At 40.0% G+C, this 24,152-nt stretch overlaps 1 protein-coding gene across 2 annotated transcripts in view; it reads right to left on the bottom strand.

The window, feature by feature from the left end:
* Positions 1-24,152, bottom strand: part of adcy2a (adenylate cyclase 2a) — a 107,190-nt gene that overhangs the window by 45,029 nt on the left and 38,009 nt on the right. For both annotated transcript variants that reach the window (XM_031298638.2, XM_031298640.2), the window contains exon 4: positions 13,015-13,176. In XM_031298638.2, coding sequence (XP_031154498.1) covers positions 13,015-13,176 — 162 coding nt within the window. The remainder of the gene's footprint in view (positions 1-13,014; positions 13,177-24,152) is intronic.

Genomic DNA, 24,152 nt, shown 5'->3' with positions numbered 1-24,152 from the left:
CATGTTTACACACAACACAGAATTACACACAACAGCTGTATACTTCCAGTCTTGCATTCACATTGTCAGGCGTGACTCTTTGTTCAACAGATAAAAGGAGTCAATTATGTATTCATGGCACATACTGTAAGTGATGCTTACAAACATGCTGTATTGCATTCAGTGGTTTACCATAAGTAATGGATAAATAGAAAAGGCTCACATCCAAGGACAAAATATAAAGATAACAGCAATTGTATTGCCCCTGCATGTGTGGAACTCATTGCGTACGCTATCCCCCTTTTTCAGTCAATATCCCACTAACAGCAGAGAATACAAAATTAAATTAAATATGACACAGAAGGATAAATGCTTACTCCAACCAAAGCTCCTCCGTATACCCACAAAGTGGCAAACTGTGAGAAGTGCAGTCCATTCTGTTTATTTTCATTTCAAAACCGTTCTTTACCTTCATTCACATTTCATGCATCCCTTATTGCAGCACTACACAGGAAGCCCCATTACAGTAGCTATTATGATAGGATGTGGCCCAGTGATGACAGGTGAAGGCATAAAGACCAAGGGGCCCTAATAACCTTGCGCTCAATATTTTGCAAATGGACAATTTAATGGTTCTCTCCCATCGCATCTTAAAAAAGATTATTTTCTCCCGCTCCTGAACCCTCCTTCATACTTCCCATTCTCTCTCGTTTCCCTGCCTTGTCTCATTTTCACCAATTTCCCTTTCACTTGCAGTCTCGTCTTACTTTCCAGCATAATGGTGACCTTCTTGTCACACTGACCACTGGCAATTTGCTCTCTCCTTTTGACGTAAATATGCTTGACATTACAGCACCGGGAGAATAAGCCTGTGACCTTTTGCACAAAGAAGAAACAGTAAAAATCAGTAAAAATTCTCCAAGCAAAAAACTAAAGTATAAATGCCCACATCATGTATCTTTCAGCTCACAAACGTTTATGGGATTTGTTTAGTTTATGTATTTTAAATAATCCTATCAGTCAACTGCCAGTAGACAACCAGGGTAGGTTTTGCGTTAAAAAAATCAGACTTTTTGAAACAGAAAACCTACATCAGTGAATCTTTTTTACTAGTCTATGTATTGTAGAGCTGCAAGCCAGAGAAAGCGCAGGCGCGCACGCGCACACACACACACACACACACACACACACACACACACACACACACACACACACACACACACACACACACACACACACACACACACACACACAGCTACAGATGATCTGCATATAGATGATTTTAATATATGGCGTCAAACTTTGTCTTTACAATTCTCATCCTTTTGCTAACAGTATACATGACATTTTCTGCTGTTTTATTAGCACAGTTCAACAACTTGTTCATAACATCTATAAAATAATGCACAACCAATAATTAGAACAAGCAATAACTTCAACTATGAGTACAATACCCACACTGGAAACACAGAAAACAGGATCTGATTTGTATGTTCACACTCTGTACTCTAAATGCTGTTCTAAATATATTAGATGAATGTACTGCAAACCATCAATGTACCGGTTTCTCCTTTATATTTGACAAAAGCAAACATCAGGGGCAGAGACCATGTGCATATGAGGTCTGCTGGCTTGGTTTATGTTCACATCTTTTCACTGTATTCACTATGCACTGAATTTATTATCTCCTCTCTGCATTTCCAAAGACTGAACATTATTGTCTCTAGATTAAAGGCAATACATTTACAAGCCTGGCTTAGTTCACAACTGTTTATATTTCATAGCAAGTCGGACAAAACAGTCTGAACTTTGTGCTACAGAGTAGTGTTTAGAGCAATGGGTTCAGACAAGTACACTGGATGACTGAAAGCAGGCACAAGAAGATGGACTGGGGCCTTTTTAAGCTGCTTTATAAAAAAGGGTTTTCATACAGCCTATATATTGTATGCAATATTGTATAATCTCACTTTAAGTAACCTTAAAGCATCCTCATAATTATCAATTAAATCAGGTACGCATTTATTTTCTCTTTTAATTAAAATTGTGTTGCACTAGTACTTTGCGTTTGCCGTTTTGTAGTCCTCAATACGTACATGTGATGTAAGTAAATCACCAGGCTTCTTCTTTGTGGTTACTGGGAGTGGAGGTGGTAAAAAAAGAGTCTATGTCTGGGAAGATTGACAACTTACTCACTGCTTTCAAGAAGCCGGTTCTCACTAGTAAAGTTGGACAATACTTGACAGCAGAATGCAAAGATAAATGGGGCGCATTTCTCTACTGGAGTTTATCTTCTTTTAAGCAGCAAAAAGAGTCTGATATTTTATAACATGCTGCAGATCACTGGGAAGGTGAATCTTGTTTAATGGCCTGTTGGCAACAGACATCCAGCAGACTAGCTTACATGATCTCTTCAACAGAAATTACCACAAGTAAAACTGACTCACTAGTCAACAAAATACAATTATCAACAATTCTCAAGAGAGAAGTGAAGTGGGATTTCAAGCTAGATTTTCAAATTAAAAAAAAGGGAAAAGAGAAACCAATGAAAGATAAATATCAAGTCAGCAAAATACTTTCATTTGGATTCAAATAAAGCCTAACTTCCCCTTAAACAGGCAATGCATGTAATATGCAACAGCTGCTACTGCTAAGAGTCTATGTGGAATTCTATTAGATGAAGCTTAAATAGAGTGTGAGTAATGCAAAGAAATAATGGTGATTTTACACTCAAAATTGTTTAACAAAGAATGCAAATGAAAATTGTTTTGGGTCTAAGAGGATAGGTAATGATATAAAAATACAGAGGGTGAATTTTGAAATTGCTGTAAACTATTCACATCACTGATTTTAACATCAGTTTGGATATTTTGATATTTGGAGTATTCCAAAGTTCAACAGATACATTCATTATAAATGTTATTGACTTCAAAATAGTGATATTTGTTACATAAAACATGTTTTATCCTTAAAGAGCATGTGACTGCTGTAAAGCAGAGCTGTGTAGAAATACTAATATAAAAGACTAAATATATTTTTATATCAAGTAGCCAGATCATTCTTCCCACGTGTTAGTAACAGAGAAGAATATAGTTTTTGGAAAATACCAATATAATAATGTAACAATAAATGACTGATGTACACACCATGCAGGAAAGGAAAAAAGTAATTAAATATTTATTACAGTAAGTATTATATGAACATAAATCTGGACCCAACATGGGGCTTTCACCTCTTCAATGAATGAGCTGGTTAAGACTCCAATGAGCCAGCACTGTAAAGTTTAATGGACTTGACAAAGCGGAGATGTCAGCATGGTTCCCTCTCACTTAATACCTACTTGGCAGTTTGTATGCACACTAGAGCAATGTGCGACGTGGACATTTAATGGCTGACATTTACAAATCTCTGGTAGGATAGACTTGTGTTTTCTTGTTCTACAAATTGCTCAGTGAGTGTGAAATATTTAAATTATATGAGATTAAAGTAAATTAAAAATTAAACATACCAAAAAATGCATGTCTACTGAATATGAGTATGTGTGTATGTGCATGCACATGTGGGCTTCTAAGGGAATAGTTTGACATTTTGGGAAATACGCTGATTCACTTCATGCTGAGAATATTGATACTCACACGTCTATATGGTAAATATGTAGCCAGCAGCAAGTTAGCTGAGCTCAGCATGAAGACTGGAAACAGCTAGTCTCATCTGTTCATAACCCAAAGTGTACAAACGATATGTTGTGGTTTTACGAGGGTTTGTGTGGTTCTTGGCCAGGCACAGTCACCTCCTGGATCTTATCGTCACGTGAGGTTGCCGGGCAATCAGCAGAGACACTGCTGGAGATGGCTTCACATTTACTGTACAGACGTGGTGGATTTTCTTATCCAACTCTCGGCAAGAAAGCAAATAGGCATATTTCCCGAAATGTCAAACAGTTCTTTTACAGGGGCCTTCATGATGTACTTGAGCAACAATGTGCTAGTTTATGTCCATAAGAGGTTTATTCGGCCATTTTCCTGAAAGGGGAACTATGCTTAATTTACCTTAACTGAACAGCTTCGGAGTCATTGGAATGGTTATATGACTTTTTTCGAGTTGAATGGTGGTCGTCTCGTCTGTGAGCGGAAAAACCACCCTTGCAACCCTCCTCACCTTGCCGGCCTCAGCATCAGGAAGTATCGCGTGATATCAGGTCTCACGATGTTAACGAATTGCTTCACAGCACTGCACACATACGCCCATTCAGGAACCGGCTAACAAGGTAACGATGGAGTTTTTCACACTATTGTCATGGCTGAGCCGACAAAAAAGAAGCAGAAAGCTAGGAACAGAGAAAGAGGAAACGACAGACTGACCGAGCGAGGAGTCAGACACGAGCAAACATAGGAGCTGCCAAATATCTATTCCGATAGATAGCTGTAGGGGGAGCTCTATAGAGAAACCTGCGAGCAAAAAGCGAGAAAACAGCAAAGAAATGGCCAAAACTGCATAGCGCCCCTTTAAAGTGGCTATTTGTAACTTTCAGTTTGTGTTGACTCTAGTGGCCGCTTTGGCGTTATTGTTTTTACTACACCTGCTGTCGTAAAGATTTTTTTTTTTTTTTTTTACAGTACTCTATTACCGAGTTAGCATTGCCTGAAGGTCATACGGTTGCGATGAATGTTTTGCCCAGACAGAAAATCATTTACAATCATTTATCGTTACAGATACATCATTGCATCTCAAGTGTTGCATACGGTAACTTAGCCAGGATGTATCGTGAGCTAAACCGGGTCACGTTATCACTGTCACTGTGTCACGAGCCAAAGCATTAAGAGTTTGTCGTAGCAACAAATGTAATAATAACTTAGATTAATATAGCGCAATCTATGAAACCCAAGGATGCTTTACACAAGTAAAGGACCTGGGCAAAGGCATTAATAAAAACCTATATAAAAATAGCGTTCTTTTCACTGTCTCGTTTGCTGTTACAGGTCATTTAAGATCATTAGATAAAAAGTTACACAGTTTCAGAAACATTAAAAAGTTACATACAGTAACTTTAAGTAAGCAGACAAAAACAACACTTTCTGTTGCCATTGGTATGGTTAAAGATAATCTAAATATGCCTGATACAAATACAGTCTTAAAGTGGAACTATTATGCTTTTCCAGATTTCCTGTCACATTCTAAAATGTCATAATGTTGGATTTTCATGTTATGTTATGTAATGAGATAAACGTATTTCAGAGAAATCCCCATGAGCTAAAACGTTCAGACGGTTTCAACGTTTTTTTCTAGGGATGTCCCGATCAGGTTTTTTTGCCCACAAGTCCGAGTCATTTGATTTTGAGTATCTACCGATACCGAGTCCCGATCCGATACTTCTATAATATATAAAAAAAGAATAAAGAAGAGCGAAAAAACAGATCGAGGATGTTCCTTATTTTTTATTTAATTCACCTTATTTTAACATTCAACAACTCTGTTAACAAACAGAGCACTTCTGTTACATATCTCACAGTTTGCTATGGCAATGTTGTTGTCATCAACTTTATAATACCTCCAGACCGCAGACATACTCGCGCTTTCTGCTTCAAGCTGCTTCCGTGTTCTACTTTGCCGGCATTTAACCAATAGCGTCTCTGCAACAAAGTGATGTCATGCTGCACGCGTTGCTGTTTCTGTGTGGAGTCAAAAGAGTCTAACTCTCTGCCACCGCATAACTATAGATGTGTTAAAAAAAAATGAGAATATATATACATATATATCCGAGTCCTGATCGGGAGGTAACGTCCGATTCCGATCGAGTCTGAAACCACGTGATCGGGCCCGATTTCTGATCACGTGATCGGATCTGGACATCCCTAGTTTTTTCTACTCTCGGCTAAGTGTTGCGCAACTCCAAGTCGGTCTTCTATTATTGGTCATCTGCTCCAGCCAGGCAAGACTGGAGTTTTTTTTTTTTTTTTAGCTACTGCGGTGTTAACATTGTCGCATGTAGCTGCATGCTAACGGCAGTAAAAGATGTAATCTTGGCTGCCGATGTTGTTAAATTCTGCCCAATTCCTGGTCACATTACTCCTGAAACATTTCCGGTTGGGTAGTATTTTGTTTAGAAGCTTTTGATGGTAGAAAGTGATGCTATATTCTATAACACCAGATAGCTGTAATCTTGGCGGCCAATGTTGGTCATTTCTCCCCAATTTCGGGTCACATTACTTCTGGAACATGTTGGGTTGTGTAGTATTTGGTTTGGAAGTCTTTATTGGTGATTTTTCACAGTAGAAAGTCCTGCTATATACTCCGTTGCAGTCAGTCTAAGGCTCTAGAGTGAAACAACACAGCGGAGCATCAGAGACTCGCAGACATGCGATGACCAATCAGAGCAGACTGGGCTTTTTCGTGAGGGGGGCTTAAAGAGACAGGTGCTCCAACAGAGCATTTCATACAGAGGGTGAATACAGGTGCAGCAGCCATGGGCAGTATGAGAAAAGTGATTTTGAACAGTAAAGCATGTAAACAAGTATGAACCTGTAAATGCTATATAATAGGTCCACTTTAAGCTGTAAAATGTTGGGCAAGAAATCATTACTGTAACAGTTAAATGTAGCATGTGTACATCAACAACAGAATATCTCGTAGAATAACTAGAAGTATTAAGACAAAACCCAACTGGCCTTTTTGTTGCAGTCTTCAAGATGTTAGTGCCTCTAAACAACAGCAGCTGTTTCAGGGATAGCCCAGAATGAATCATTAAACTTCTTCACCAACTTCTTCCCAACCGATTACAGTATCTGAACCAGTGACCTTAATACCCCAAACTCTGTAAGCAATTTATGAAAAATGCATTCAGAGAGACATTTTATTCACAATTCCAGTTAAAGGCATACTATGCAACTTTTCCAGCTTCGCGAGCTACAGTTCCAATGAGACAACCTGTAGGGGGACCGAAGCGTCGTCCCGCCAGTTCGGTCCCCCTACCAAAGCTGGAAAAGTTGCATAGTATGCCTTTAAGAGTCAAAATAAAAGGTCTGCAACTCCAATGTAGTTTCTCAGACACATAAGCCTTAGAGGATCCTGTCACCCAACCTCCCTGCTCTTATCTAAAAAAAGGAGCTTGTAGGCCTGATGCTGTCCCAAAACAAAGGGTTGAACCGACACTGGCATATTGCCAGAGAAACACAGAAGAAAATGCATGCATGCACTCTCTGTCTGACACACACAAAAGCACAAATATACAGCACCCGCACGCACACACACACACACACACACACACACACACACACACACACACACACAAACACACACACACGCAATTTTCTGGAAGAATGATACCCAAAATCTTCCTTATGGAAAGAGGGACATATGGACAGTACAGACAGGTGTGTATGTATTCTTGTTTCTATGTACTGTTTCTCACTCACACAAAGCAGAACATTATAGAAATACACAAAGAAAATGGCTTCTAATCAAATTTGGCTTACAACAGAATGGAAATTCAAGGAACTGATCAAATCAGGCTACATATAATGATAAGTGGTAGATTACTTAGATGCCTTTGTACATTAGCAGATAGTTAGGATCTCTGAGTATCTGTGTCGCATCGATGCAGACATACATTTCAGAGCTAAAGATATAGAAAGACAATTTAATAATGACCATTTATATCCTATTTCCTCAAGGGTGTATTGCTTTTAAGTGTGGGAGTTATTTGTTAAGTGTTCATATTACAATGCATATCTTGAGCATTTATTTAGCTAATGCCTTTTCATGGCCTGAATCACTTAAAAAGTTGTCTCAGTCAGATTTATGCAAAAATACTCACATAATACTATATTAATTCAGATGTATATTAGGTACATTTTGTATAATATACCTATTTTTATAATACAATTTTCTCCATGTTTTTTGAATTGTTGACTGATTTTCACCTGTCCAAACACTGATAAAGTTACTAATTTGTTTTTGAAAAATAAAAAAAAAGTAAGTAAAATGTAATGATAAAGCACTTTTCACGGACATACGTAAGTCAAGACATAAGTCCCACTACTACAATTGTTGAAACGAGTAAACATCAGGATATTGGATTCACTATTCCCCCTTAAGAACTAAGCCACTCAGGGTCCTGTTTCCATGGCACACAGAATGTACTTCTACTGTATGTGTGTTAAATAGCACTAGTGACAGATGAAAAAAAGAAAAGAGTAACATGCTTGAATCATTTCATAATTGTACTTTTAAAAATCCTGTATAGAAGAAAGGTCAAGTATCATCACTGTCCATTTATTTTCATCAACTTTCTGCTTTTTAAAACTAGTTTTAAGTGCTTTAATGGTTTGGCTTGTCTGTCTTTTAGCAAATGTATGTACTGGTTACAGCCGTCTGGAATGTCCATTAAGTGCATAATTTAAAATTTACTGTATGGACCCATTTTTCAGGACATGTATGGGACAGTCGTGTCAAGGCACTGTTGCACTTCATTCCACATATTGTACACACCTACTGTATTTGTAGCATAATACATTATGCCTAATGCATACCCTGTTATCATCATCATCATAACAATAAATACAGACTTGGCAAGTCAACAAACTGATAGAAAACAACATGACTGTCATTGATTAACAAATAAAATGTGGATGGAAACATAAAGCTGCTAGGATTTGGCGGAGTCTGTGTTTACTAGTGGGCATTTCGTTCCTTGGCAATGCCACTTCTAGCCCAGCAGGCCATCTTGACTGCCGATTGAGCAGCAATCTGTCTTCTTCCAATAATTCCTTTGCAACTTGACACACACAGACTGTACACAATATTAGGAATGCCTTCCTAATATGTCGGTCACTGTCATCTTTCAGATAAAAGAAAATAGTCACTGACAATTCTATATCTTCCTTATCAAATCAATCAAAATGCATCACACTTCATTTCAATTCAGTCCAATTTAAAGTGTTTTGTTTTCTTCTCTTCTCTGCCTGCCAGTCCCTCTATATTTTCTTAAACGACACTTCCCCCAAACATTACATATATGATACATACCTAAAATGCTTAGCATTTCTACAACAAACTATATACACAATATATATATATATATATATATATATATATATATATATATGTGTGTGTGTGTGTGTGTGTGTGTGTGTGTGTGTGTGTGTGTGTGTGTGTATATATATATATATATATATATATATATATATATATATATATGTGTGTGTGTGTGTGTGTGTGTGTGTGTGTGTGTGTGTGTGTGTGTGTGTGTGTGTGTATATATATATATATATATATATATATATATATATATATGGACATCATCCTCTCAAATTCATGGCACAGAAATTAAATACGATATTTTAATTCAACTGCTGTTGTGAGTTATTTTTGAGTAAAGACTACCACCCTTTAGTATATATGATGCAAGCATTTATAATTAAAGTAGAAAATCTCACAAATAAATGAGTCACATAAAATATTTGAGAACCACATTTTACCATGTATTATTTGAGACCAAAAAAACATTTGTTTTGCCAATAAATATTTGAATGATGGAAATAGCTTACTAACTAATTAACTAATTGCCCATAATTCAAGTAGGTAGTAATTAATTTTTCAGAACATCCTTTTTATGCTTTCACACTTAATGAAACTATCCAATTTTACTACAAGGGAGATTTCCTTAAAGGACACTCCTCCCTGGCAGATTTTCCACTGGATTTATGCTGACAGGCAAACTGACCTGATGCACAACAGGGACTGACAGATAGTGACCATGTAACTTACAGCCCCAGGCTGCCCAGATGCCAGTATGCCCATGCTACAGTTACACATGAAAGATAAGTAGACCAAATAAGAGGCCATCACGGCAGAGTTCACAGAGGCAATAGAGAATTATTATGAAGGTTTAAGAGTAGGAAATATAGTACATTGAGTACAATTATGTGTATTATGTTGTATGTCTATGAGCACAGGATATGTTTTCCTGTTATCTGAAGGACAGTATGTATTTTGAATACTAGGCTATAAATGATCCTTTTGATTTATTTTTTAAAAGAGATTTGATTTGATTGTTATTGTTGCCCTCATGCTCAGAGAGGCTTTGGAAGTTCTTTCAACCTTTTATTGTCCAAAAGCTGGAATGCTGAACACAGGATATCAATCATTTAGTGATGCCTGGAAAGAATCTTAGAATGGCAGTCATACTGTATGATAGAAAATTGTAACTAACATTAAGATGAATAACAGTTTATAATACATTCTTTGTTGTGTAGAAACAATTGACAATTTAGTCAGACTGTGATTGAGCATTGGGGCTGACAAACAGCAATACACAAAGAAAAAGCGTAGAGAAGAGCAATTTACATGTAGGTCATGGCTGAGATGAGAACATAGTACAATAACAATTACTAGGCCTTTTTGTATGCTAGAAATGCCCTTTGTGGCTGTGAAATGTTAAATTGCATGCTGGACTTTCAAATATATGATTACCACTGAGGTGTGGCTTTTGTGACATGCTTGTTAAACTAATGTTGTTTTCTTTATGTATTAGCTGGAAGTAGCCGTAGGTCTATTGGCAATCATTGACTTTTGGAATCAGCTTTGAATGAGCTCAAATGAATAAAAGCCTGCATTTCATGATATTGTTATTTCTTTGTCTTTCCCAGCATATGCCAACTGCCTGAACATGTTGCGCTTGAAACAGCAATACTGCTGGAAATAGAGTGACCTTCTAATAAAGTATAAAAAACACATTAGAATTTCTATCGCTTACCTGCTATGCTAAATCAGTTTTAGTTTAAAGGTCACATTTGTTTGCTTGCTAAAAATACAGACTATATGTTTAAAATTACCAGAAATGAGCAGAATGGGGAAACATTAAATGTCTGGAAAGGAAAAACAATTCCATTAAGGTTCAATCTGGATAATAAAAATAAAAACAAAAAAACTACAGTGGTTGCACTTCCCATCGATTATGGATAATATGGGGTAGCTATGTCTACCTGTAACAATATATAAAGGTTACAAGGTTTAAAAAAGCTGATTATACAGCGACATACAGGATATGTTTATAAAGTTTCATAAGACCCCTGACAGAAAACCTGACTTGCATCTCTGTCTGGCAGCAGGATGCCTGTTTAGAGTATAAAACAGCATCATGTATGTTTGTTGCTTCAAGTACAGTGAGCCCCTTCCAAGGTTATTATAGTTTCGCATTTTTCATTAGTTTTTATTTTTATTTCGTTTTGAATTTTTGTTTTCAAATTCAGTTTAGTTTTAATTAGTTTTTAAAGTGGGTTTCCTAGTTTAGTTTAGTTTTTATTAGTTTTAGTCTTTTTTGTAATATGGGTTATTTGTCAGGGGCAAGATTCAAGAAGATCAGAAAATGTATTGTGTAATAACTCAACAAAAAGATCATACAATATTAGAAATATACATTCACAATGTATTCAACAATAATACCAGTACATAAAATGTACATATGATGAGCATAAATATGTTAACAGTCTACACAAGACGCTGCAGTAAGTGCAAAATGTGTAAGTGACGTGTGCCAGGAAAAAACCTAAATTGACAATAGACTAAAGAAGACATACATGAACAGCTGTTTTTAACTTTGGTTTGAGTAAAGTGACAAACTTTATGAAGTCAATCGACTCACACAGTTGTGTAGACATCCCAGTATCAATACACATATTAACCCACGCTTCCTCCCGCTTTTGGTGTCGGGTCGCCGGTGAAAGCCCTCCTGTAGTGTTCTCTGTCCTGCTGTTGTCTCTGTCATGCTGCTGGCCCTGTACCCATACATCCATGCCCTTTACCGGGGTTATCTTCTGTTTCGGGGAAAGGGGGCTTTGCGTTCTCCTTTACCTTGTTAAGGTAAACTAGGTTAGCCTCCTTGTGCGCATTCTCAAATGTACTTTTTAAATTCTTGGGATTTTTCCCTTTAAAAAATTGTCCACATATTTTACCACCTTCCACTGCAAGACACTTTTTTTATCTGCCACAGTCATAATCAAATAGGACTCTGCCGCTTTCTTCCGACTTTCGGTACCACTATGACGCCAGGCAAGGGGCATGGACTATGTTGTGTTCAATTTGATATGGAATGTCGGAATTTCTGGGTTCCCAGTCGGAAACTATATACAGTATGTCTATGGCATAGACTGTATAAAACAGGTCTATGGTCGGAAATGTCAGCTCTGAAAGATATAACGTTATTTGCCCTATGAAAGACATTGACAAAGACTAAAACTAACTAACATTTACTTGATTATTTTATTTTATTTTAGTTAGTTTTGAAAACAGACATTACAGTTGTATTAAGCATTGCGTTAGTTCATGCAGGACATGAAAGTCATAGGCCCACTAATTGAATTTTCATTCCAGCCAGTCACAACCAATCACAGCCATTTTCACATCAGGCGGTCCACTTAAATGTCTCCCTATTCCTCTCTGCTTCCTGCCACTCCAATGCTGCCGCACACCGCAGATGCTGGCAAAGCTTGCCTCCACCACCCCAGCCTCCACCTTCCCAGTTTTTGTCATCATAACTATGTCTGAAATTGTTTTGATGTCTTGGATTGGGCCTACTCTTGTGTACAGGGGTGTCTCAGCAGCTTGCTCCCTGTGTCATCTTAGCATGCGGCTTGGCTGATCCAGGGAGCATCATCAGAACAGAGCCTTCATCGCCAAGTATAACTGTATTTCCATTTGTTGCAATAAATGGTTAAATCTATGACGAGAGTGTTCCTGACTAAAAGTTAGTTATTTTTCATTTTGTAATGCCTCGTTTTTATTTCGGTTAACGACAATGTTTTTTCCCACCTAGTTTTCGTTATTTCGTTCGTTTTCGTTAACGATTATAACCTTGGCCCCTTTAGTATCTACTGGATAGCAGTGCTCCCTGGGAACTGTAGAGTGGTAGTAATCTCATCTAACTCGGCAAGAAATAAATATTTCTGTTGTGACACACAATTATACACTAGTCAATTAATAATGATTAATTTACAAATTAATGTACTACTATTAACCCAAACGTGTGTTTGATCACCTTACCTGCCACACTACTGGTTCCATGTGATCAGCTGTGGTTGACAGGCAGACACTCAACACAATGGTGTGTGAGGCGGAGGTCAGGACGCTGGCGATGATGGCTTCCCGCATAGAGAACGGCAGCATGGTGTAAACCACAAACACAATGAACAGGAAGAATGACACCTGTGGAGAAATAAACACACTTATGACACAACTGCAGAGGGAAGCGGAAAAAAAGATAATGACAAAGAGAACGAGAGAGATGGATGCACAAGAAAAGAAAATAGACGGAAATAAAATATCAGTGTTGACAGTCCTGTGGGGAAAGAAAGCGCATGACCCAAGTCTGATCCCCACCAACACTGCTTGCTAAAGTGAAGTTTATTTATGAACAGCTACATCAGTGGCATCAAAAAATAACCAATGAATATAAAAATCAGGGTGGCTCTGCGAGGTATTCGATATCAAGCTAAAGACTAAATTGCAAAAGAGAAAAGGAAGAAGGAATGCATACTGTATTGGGCACTTAAACCTATTACAGTGTTGTGCACTTAACAGTCGATCCCTTGAATACAAGAAGCAGAAACTGGGACAATCTCTCACACTTCAAACCTGACACCTCTAATGTAGCATGTAGAGTGCTTTCCTGTTTACCCAAGCTCCACACACATACAAATACATACACCCACTTCTTAAATACGCCTTCTGCTGCAGGGTTAAAGCAGCTCATCTGCTGTCGTGCATGGATAGAAAGAGGCTAGTGTTCTCACAGGTTGTAGCCAGGTGCCAGTTAACCTTCTTGGGTTATTTGCAAGGCCAGTTGGGAAGCTTAGGGTATTAGGGTATGGGGGCAGTGAGATGGAAAGAGGAAAGGAAAGCAAGAGAGAGGGAGAGCAACTGAAAAACAGTACCTCCTCTGTTTAAGCTTGGGTGACTAACGTGGAGTTCTACACTGCTACTTTCTTAAGGCTAACTATGGTGGTAAATGTAAATAGTAGCACATATACAGCAAAAGGATCAACTGTTACCTTTAAAACAATGCTTTATTCATGTTTAAGTTAAATATGTGCTCAAATGAGTTATATGTCTTCTGTATTTGCAGACCTCCTGCCGCTTCACTGCAGTTAAAAGTAGGACATATTTACTAATTAGCCTAATCAGGATTATCTATGTAGACTTTGAATTTTCTTAATTTGTTTAACAATGGTGGACATATTAAAACAAAAGGTGTTACAGTAAAATTACAACCTTGATATTCTACAGTTCTTATAGCTCTACTGTACAGTTGACACTGTTTTTCTGTTAACCAGCAACAGGTTGAATATACTGCAGTATTAGTGCAAAACATAATAGATGGTAACACATAAAATAAATGGCTCTTTTCCAGCTGATATTCAATTTAAATTCACCTTATCGTGGTGGAGAGGTTTGTGTGTCCCTATGAACCTGAGGGCTGTGTTGTCTGGAGCTTTGTGCTCCTGGTAGGGTCTCCCAAGGCAAAGTGGTCTCAGGGGAGGGGCCAGACAAAGAATGGTTCAAAAACCCTATGAAAAAACGAGGTAGAGATGGAGTGACCCTGCCCGGAGGAAGCCCGGGGCCCCCATCTAGAGCCAGGCCCAGATGGAGGGCCCGTCAGCGAGCGCCTGGTGGCCGGGTTTGCCACGGAGCCCGGCCGGGCACAGCCCGAAAAAGCTACGTGGCACCTCTCTCTCCAACCCATGGGCCCACCACCTGTGGGAGGAACCGCTGGGGTCGGGTGCGCTGCCACATGGGTGGCAGTGAAGGTCAGGGGCCTTGACGGACCAGACTCGGGCAGCAGACGCTGGCTCTGGGGACGTGGAACGTCACCTCTCTGTGGGGGAAGGAGCCGGAACTTGTGCGGGAGGTGGAGCGCTACCAGTTGGATCTGGTGGGGCTTACCTCTACGCACAGTCTCGGTTCTGGAACCATACTCCTGGATAGGGGTTGGACTCTTTTCTTCTCCGGAGTTGCCCAGGGTGTGAGGCGCCGGACGGGTGTGGGGATACTCACAAGCCCCCGGCTGAGCGCCGCTACGTTGGAGTTTACCCCGGTGGACGAGAGGGTCGCCTCCCTACGCCTGCGGGTTGTGGGGGGGAAAACTCTGACTGTTGTTTGTGCGTATGCACCAAACAAGAGCTCGGAGTATTCGGCCTTCTTGGAGACCTTGAATGGAGTCCTATATGGGGCTCCAGTGGGGGACTCCATAGTTCTGCTGGGGGACTTCAACGTGCACGTGGGAAATGATGGAGACACATGGAGAGGCGTGATTGGGAGGAACGGCCTCCCTGATCTAAACCAGAGTGGTTGTTTGTTGTTGGACTTCTGTGCTAGTCATGGATTGTCTATAACGAACACCATGTTCGAACATAGGGATGCTCATAAGTGTACTTGGTACCAGAGCACCCTAGGCCAAAGGTCAATGATCGATTTTATAATCGTTTCATCTGATCTGAGGCCGTATGTTTTGGACACTCGGGTGAAGAGAGGGGCAGAGCTGTCAACTGATAAGCCCAAACCGGTAGTGCGGGTAAATTGGGAACGTCTGGAGGAGGCCCCTGTCCGACAGACTTTCAACTCACACCTCCGGCGGAGCTTTTCGTGCATCCCTGTGGAGGCTGGGGGCATTGAACCTGAGTGGACAATGTTCAAAGTTTCCATTGCTGAAGCTGCGGAGGGGAGCTGTGGTCTTAGGGTCTTAGGTGCCTCAAGGGGCGGTAACCCACGAACACCGTGGTGGACACCGGTGGTCAGGGAAGCCGTCCGACTGAAGAAGGAGTCTTTCCGGGATATGTTATCCCAGAGGACTCCGAGGGCAGTTGCAAGGTACCGAAGGGCTGCAGCCTCTGCCGTGAAAGAGGCAAAGCAGCGGGTGTGGGAGAAGTTCAGAGAAGACATGGAGAAGGACTTTCGGTCGGCACCAAGGTGCTTCTGGAAAACCGTTCGCCACCTCAGGAGGGGGAAGCGGGGAACCATCCAAGCTGTGTACAGTAAGGATGGGACGCTGTTGACCTCAACTGAGGAGGTAATAGGGCGGTGGAAGGAGCACTTTGAGGAACTCCTAAATCCGACTAATACGCCCTCTATGGTAGAGGCAGAGCTGGAGGATGATGGGGGATTGTCGTCAATTTCCCTGGTGGAAGTTGCTGAGGTAGTTAAACAACTCCACAGTGGCAAAGCCCCAGGGACTGATGAGATCCGTCCAGAAATGCTTAAAGCTCTGGGTGTGGAGGGGTTGTCTTGGTTGACACGCCTCTTCAACATTGCGTGGAAGTCGGGGACAGTGCCTAAGGAGTGGCAGACCGGGGTGGTGGTTCCCCTTTTCAAAAAGGGGGACCAGAGGGTGTGTGCCAATTACAGGGGTATCACACTTGTCAGCCGATAGTCGAACCTCAGGTTGAAGAGGAACAATGCGGATTCCGTCCTGGTCGTGGAACAACGGACCAGATCTTTACTCTCGCAAGGATCCTGGAGGGAGCCTGGGAGTATGCCCAACCGGTCTACATGTGCTTTGTGGATCTGGAGAAGGTGTATGACCGGGTCCCCCGGGAGATACTGTGGGAGGTGCTGCGGGAGTATGGGGTGAGGGGGTTCCTTCTCAGGGCCATCCAATCTCTGTACGACCAAAGCGAGAGCTGTGTCCGGGTTCTCGGCAGTAAGTCGGACTCGTTTCAGGTGAGAGTTGGCCTCCGCCAGGGCTGCGCTTTGTCACCAATCCTGTTTGTAGTATTTATGGACAGGATATCGAGGCATAGTCGGGGTGGAGAGGGGTTGCAGTTTGGTGAGCTGGGGATCTCATCGCTGCTTTTTGCGGATGATGTGGTCCTGATGGCATCGTCGGCCTGTGACCTTCAGCACTCACTGGATCGGTTCGCAGCCGAGTGTGAAGCGGCTGGGATGAGGATCAGCACCTCTAAATCTGAGGCCATGGTTCTCAGCAGGAAACCGATGGAGTGCCTTCTCCAGGTAGGGAATGAGTCTTTACCCCAAGTGAAGGAGTTCAAGTACCTTGGGGTATTGTTCGCGAGTGAGGGGACAATGGAGCGGGAGATTGGTCGGAGAATCGGCGCAGCGGGTGCGGTATTACACTCAATTTATCACACTGTTGTGACGAAAAGAGAGCTGAGCCAGAAGGCAAAGCTCTCAATCTACCGGTCAGTTTTCGTTCCTACCCTCACCTATGGTCATGAAGGCTGGGTCATGACCGAAAGAACGAGATCCAGGGTACAAGCGGCCGAAATGGGTTTCCTCAGGAGGGTGGCTGGCGTCTCCCTTAGATAGGATGAGAAGCTCAGTCATCCGTGAGGAGCTCGGAGTAGAGCCGCTGCTCCTTCGCGTCGAAAGGAGCCAGTTGAGGTGGTTCGGACATCTGGTAAGGATGCCCCCTGGGCGCCTCCCTAAGGAGGTGTTCCAGGCACGTCCAGCTGGGAGGAGGCCTCGGGGAAGACCCAGGACTAGGTGGAGGGATTATATCTCCAACCTGGCCTGGGAACGCCTCGGGATCCCCCAGTCGGAGCTGGTTAATGTGGCTCGGGAAAGGGAAGTTTGGGGTCCCCTGCTGGAGCTGCTACCCCCGCGACCCGTTACCGGATAAGCGGAAGAAGATGGATGGATGGATTTTTTAAAAAGGGACCATAAATCAATGTTTCCATTTGAAACAGCAATACAATTTTCAATCCTGCACAGACAATTGCAGGAAATTGCCAAAGTGGACCGATTGGAAAACTGATATTTGCAGCAAAATGTGTTTTCTGATGAGATTTTAACAAGGTTTTCTCATGTTCTGCTTTGGTTGCTATATGACAGTGATCATCAGCTAAAAAACAGATGTGACTGCTAATCCTTAAAGAACAGAGGAAAAGTTAACAGTGTGTTTCATGTAAGACAAATGTTATAGCAATTAAGTAAACAGGCACAATTTGTTATTTAAAGCGTAACTCTCGCCAAAATGCAACCTAGGGTCTTTTTGTGAATGTACCCAAGTCAAACTTTCGTTTAAAAGCATATTTAGGACAGAATCGCCAATTTTAAGATTTACCGTATTTTCATTTCTTGGTCAAATGGCCTTTTCAATGGGAGTGCTAGGGGCACTTTTATGCTAGCCTCAAAATAGCTATTTTTAAAACACTAAGAAAGCTCGACACAACATGAAACTTTGCTCGAAGTATGACCAGGGTCTCTACACCTTAACAAAAGCATTGACAACATTGTTTGTGTACCCAGAGTTTACTAAAAAGAAAGGTTTTGAGCAACTCACGTTAGCAGTTGTTTACGCTATCCGCCATTTTCCCAGTCAAAAATAGGCGATCTCCGAATGCGAATGAACGGACTCCATAGGAGGAAATGTCATTCCTATATGAGGCTCCTTTTTCAACTACAAGGTCAATATTGTGTTTCACTAACAACAAAACAACGAATTATCCGTGCATTTATATGGAACTAAGCTTTTGGAGCTTTCCATCTTTACTCTCCTCCTTTGACTATTTTTGACTGGCTCGGTAGACGGCGACCGGAAGAACAACAGCTACAGTGAGTTGCTCAAAACCTTTCTTTTTAGTAAACTCTGTGTACACAAACAATGTTGTCAATGCTTTCGTTAAGGTGTAGAGACCCTGGTCATACTTCAAGCAAAGTTTCATGTTGTGTCGAGCCTTCTTAGTGTTTTAAAAATAGCTATTTTGAGGCTAGCAGAAAAGTGCCCCTAGCACCGAAAAACGAAAATACGGTAAATCTTAAAAGTGGCGATTCCGTCCTAAATATGCTTTTAAACGAAAGTTTGACTCTGGTACATTCACAAAAAGACCATAGGTTGCATTTTTGCGAGAGTTACGCTTTAAATAGCAAAGCACTGCATGTACGTGTTCCAGCGGCCAGTCATGGCACCCCACCAGCCACAAATCTTTTTTTTTGGCATTTGATAGGACAGCTTAGATTTGAAAGGGGAGAAAAAGGGGGAATGAAATGCAGCAAAGGGCCGCAAGTCGGAACCAAACCTGCAGCCGCTACAACGAGGACTGAGCCTCTGCATATGGGCGCACACTCTAGCAGGTGAGCTACGCAGGGGCCCAGCCACAAATCTTAATTCAGAGTCAGCAAGCATAATTTATTATTAAATAAAAAAGCAAAAATGTATACGTTTTTACTTGTTAAAGATTTTAATATTATTCAAATTAAGCTATACAGTATGACAATAATGAGTTTGTATTCTCTTTCATAATGGCCGCTGTCTCAGCCATGCAAAACACACAAAACTAGCTTCCCCCTGATGCAGCCTCCATCTAATACAAATGAATGGGTGTAAAAAGGGCGCAGAAGACCGTGCCCTAAAATCAATAAAGCTATGAAATTCTTTATAAACATTATATTACATTAATGAGTGATAGGCTGAGTACCCAATCAAGACTTCAGCCATCAATAATTGTAGCTTATCATTAGGGGGAGACTTTTAGCCACTCTTTTCCACTCTTTTAAGATAGGAAGTATTTAAAAATTAGGTCTAATATTTGTGTTATAACGAGTGGAACACACCTAGCCATTACCCCATTAGCTATAGCAAAATGGCATGGTAGCCTTAACTGTGTGGCCTGTTGCCACCATTGCATATTTGCATTGCTCTAACTATCACAGAAGCAACAGGCATTTAAGCATTAAGCAGACATATATGACAATATAACAAATAAGTCAAGACATCATTTTAAAAACTGGAATGAATGTACATTCCACATTTATGTATAATCTAAATGTTTAAATTGAATCTGATTTAGCTTAGAGTAAATTAAACAATCTTTTGTAGTTAGACTCAAAGCTTAGTGCACCAAGCTAGATCACATAAGTGTGTAAACAGAACCCTCAATGCCTGTAGCCCCACCGAGGTTTTAAACCACTGATTGTGAAGATGAAGTAATACAAACAATCTTTATCATCCTCAGAATTAGTGACATGTTAATATTATTTGTAAAGTCCAGGTCACAAACATTCAATGTTCATGTATACTGTACACTTTAGATATGGAATCATTCAAGCTGTATCCCATCTAGCAGATGTATAGTATGATCTTTTCATAAAATACCAGTAGCACCTTGATATATTGACAACCTGATCTATCACTCGCACCATACTTCCCTGCTTAACTGCCAATAAAGAACAGTTGCAAACCTTTGCCGGTTTAATTTACAACGCTGTGGGGATGAGGAAGGAATCATAACAAAAACAATCCCATTCAACAAAGATTATGTTAGGCATGCCCTTATACCTTCGGTTGGTCAATCTTTAATGTTTTTGAACAAATCAACAACAGGTCAGAACAAGCCATTATTCTAACATTACTAAATGTAGAAGATGGTACCAGCCATTTCTTTGGAAATGGCACCATATCAATTTCTTTTTTTATTTTTATTTTTTTATTTTACCTTTATTTAACCAGGAAGAGACTCATTGAGATTAAAAATCTCTTTTTCAAGAGGGTCCTGGCAAAGACAGGCAGCAGTACAACTACACATACAGTACATACAAACACAAAATACGCAAAAACACCAAAAACATAAAACTTTAAATAAAAATTGTTATATACATTGACCACAATCTCAATACTAATACTTGACACTCGGTTGAGTAAAGCACTTTGTAATAAAATCATTCATAGGGGTCTCAATCTACTCTGGAGGGTACATATTTTGTGTCTATTTTGTTCCACAGCTTTAATAATAAAGATTTAAAATAAAGTAACATTTATTTTTAAATTACAAAAAAACATCATGCTTAATGACCCATTCTGTATATTTCCTAAAAGTGTTGTCTCCTCAAAAGTAAATTCTGAAGGCTAACAGGAAGTAAACAGGACACCCGGGAAGATAAGCAAATTTTCCGGAGCGATACTGTGACTGTGCACGTTGGCTCCGTCGGTAGTTTCTGTCATCTCGGTCACAAATTCTGTCCTTCTCTGCCCAAGCAGCACTGGAACATCAAATTAGTCGACACCGAGTTTGAAAGTAAAAATACGTATGTGTCGGTCATGTCTGGTGGAGCAAGGGAGAGAGTGACGGTGAATGCAGCGATCGGTTTGAGCAGAGGAGAGTTTATTAGTGAAGATATCAAGTGAATGTACAGCAGAGTTTGCAGTTTTGTGCATTGTATTGAGGAGCTGTAGCAGAAAAAGTTGACACCTGTTTTCCAACGGGTTTGTACGGTGGCCCTGAAGTGCAAATCACAACAGCAAATAGAAAAACGCAACAGCAAATCATAAAACACAACGGCAAATAGGAAAACACAACAGCAAATAGGAAAACACGACAGCAAATAGGAAAACACGACAGCAAATAGGAAAACACTTCAACAAATCATAAAACACAATGGCAAATAGGAAAACATGACAGCAAATAGGAAAACACTTCAACAAATCATAAAACACAACGGCAAATAAGAAAACACGACAGCAAATAGGAAAACACGACAGCAAATAGGAAAACACGAAAGCAAATAGGAAAACACGATAGCAAATATGAAAACACTTCAACAAATCATAAAACACAACAGCAAATAGGAAAACACGACAGCAAATATGAAAACACGACAACAAATATGAAAACACGACAGCAAATATGAAAACACGAAAGCAAATATGAAAACACGACAGCAAATAGGAAAACATGAAAGCAAATATAGCAACACTACAGCAAATATGAAAACACGACAGCAAATATAGCAACACTACAGCAAATATGAAAACACGACAGCAAATATGAAAACACGACAGCAAATATGAAAACACGACAGCAAATAGGAAAACACGACAACAAATATGAAAACACGACAACAAATATGAAAACATGACAGCAAATATGAAAACACGACAGCAAATATGAAAACACGACAGCAAATATGAAAACACTTCAACAAATCATAAAACACAACGGCATTAACTTCTACCGGAAAAGGTAGGGCCTATCTAGCAGAGGACGGACCCTCCTGATTGGACAGATGGACTGTCTGTCTGTTAAAAGTAGGCGCTTTTCTGTGTTTTTCACCTCTCCTTCCTGTTAAAAGACAGACAGTCCGTCTGTCCAATCAGGAGGGTATGTCATGTTTTCCTATTTGCCGTTTTGTTTTATGATTTGTTGAAATGTTTTCATATTTGCCGTTGTGTTTTATGATTTGTTGAAATGTTTTCCTATTTGGAAACACAGTGAGCACTACAACGTTAGTTACATTGATTAAACAAAGCTTTGAGGCAAGAATTTTGCATCAATGATTTTTAGTAAACAAATTATTCGAGTTACTCAAGGAATTGTTTCAGCCCTAGTAGACACTTTATTTAGCCAGCGGATGAATCCACATCTAATTGACTTTCTATTTGTTGTCATTGAGGAAACGATTATGCAATATGATCGGGGTCAGCTCAAATAATCGTGATCATATGTGATGATAATTCCTTTTATTTGCATAGGAGTGCATTATCATTTGGAAAAAAGCATGCCAGAAGTCTATTCCAAACACCAACACATAAACACTGTACTGAATGTCAAGAGTCTTGAAAATGCTGTTCGACACATCATCACATCGACAATGAAAGGTTTTATAATTATGGCCTACCTATGGCGTATATGTGACAAATTGTCATGCCTACATGAGCAGCAGTTGTACTGCTCATTGTCTGCTTTTTTTATTTGATGCAATACAATACTGAAATAGTTCTAGTAATAGTCTACACGTATTATCTTAAAAGAGAACTGACATGAAGTGACCTTTCTTGTGAGAAAATCAGGTTTTTCTTTCAATCACAAAAGGTTTCAAATGTTGCTCAAAACAAATTTCCATACAATGAAATTTGCTTGGGATATTATTATACTGCATGATAGATACCATTACGCACAATCTAGGTCTATGTGTAGTAGGTACATTGTACCTCTAAAACAGACCACAAACAAAATTTCTCTACATGCCGCGTGAATTGATTTAAGTTTTTCTAGCAGTCAGCAGTGTGTCAAAGTCACACTGAGCGACCAATTATGATTCAGAGACAGACAGAAGGTCAAAAATAAGGTTATCTAAACACATACTGTAACCTGGACCTTTATATTATATTTCTACAGGAAGCCTAAAGTCTTAAATGACAAGGATAAATATGTTTAATGTGTGTGCGCTAAAACAAAATAAGACTATCGTACAGGGCTTTGAAAGACAGGTACACTAATTGTAGCGTAAAAGTTGGAATTTATATAAACAAGTCAACTCAATGGAAACTTAAACAATGCATACGAACACTAGCAGACAGTGAAGCACTGATGACTACATAGTAAAATGTATCATAAAATTCTAGTGACCTTCTCACTTAATTTCACCCAATATTAAATTCTACAGCCTTCAAATAAATATACGCTTTAATGCCCTCAGGCTTTAAGAGTGTTTTCATTTGTTTCAAAAGCCACAAGGTACGCCATAAAGTGTATATCTATTCCCTGTACACAAGAAAGGAATGGCTAACTTGACGGACCACCTGTAATGGCTTTTTATATTCCCAGGTCTATGCCTACTTTTCCCTGTGGAACAATAGTATTGATGAAACAGCCTTTAATTGTACAAGCCAACCACTTGTCAACTAACCTCTGAAGTGTCCGAACACTGGGCAAAAGCACACAATGTTCAGCCAGCACACAGGATCCCGCTTCTTGGTGTCACTGCTTCTGATTTCTCTTATTTTTCATGGTAGAATTATGGCCTCCAAGCAGTACAGCCCCTCAGCCCAACCTTTGCAATCTTATAGATCTGCAATCCGGCATTTTCACTTCTATTTAAGCTGTTTACATGACTGCAAAACCAATAGCTCCCCATAATAATCCCTTCTGCGTGACAGAAAATATTATTTTGAGTATCCAGAGAAAAGGGTCTGTTCTGTTTTTTTTTAACCAAGCAGGGATGGTGCAAAATATTTGAGCTAAACAAAAATGACACTGCTCTTGCCTTTGCACCTCTTGCCAGCTTTGCACCTGCAAGGATGCTAAAGAGCCACCTTAAGTTGGTGGCTTTCTTTATACCCTAACCCTAACTATAGTTAAAGCTGTAGTTTTAGAGGCAACCAATCTTCTAACTGTTGAGACTTTCTGTCTGTGTTCCTGTGTGTTGGTCTGGTCTAAATAATTGCAGTG

This window comes from Sander lucioperca, chromosome 10 (genome assembly GCF_008315115.2).
Source record: "Sander lucioperca isolate FBNREF2018 chromosome 10, SLUC_FBN_1.2, whole genome shotgun sequence".
NCBI classification, from domain to species: Eukaryota; Metazoa; Chordata; class Actinopteri; order Perciformes; family Percidae; genus Sander; species Sander lucioperca.
Note: the sequence above shows the minus strand (reverse complement) of the source record. Positions and strands in the feature narration are given on the sequence as shown.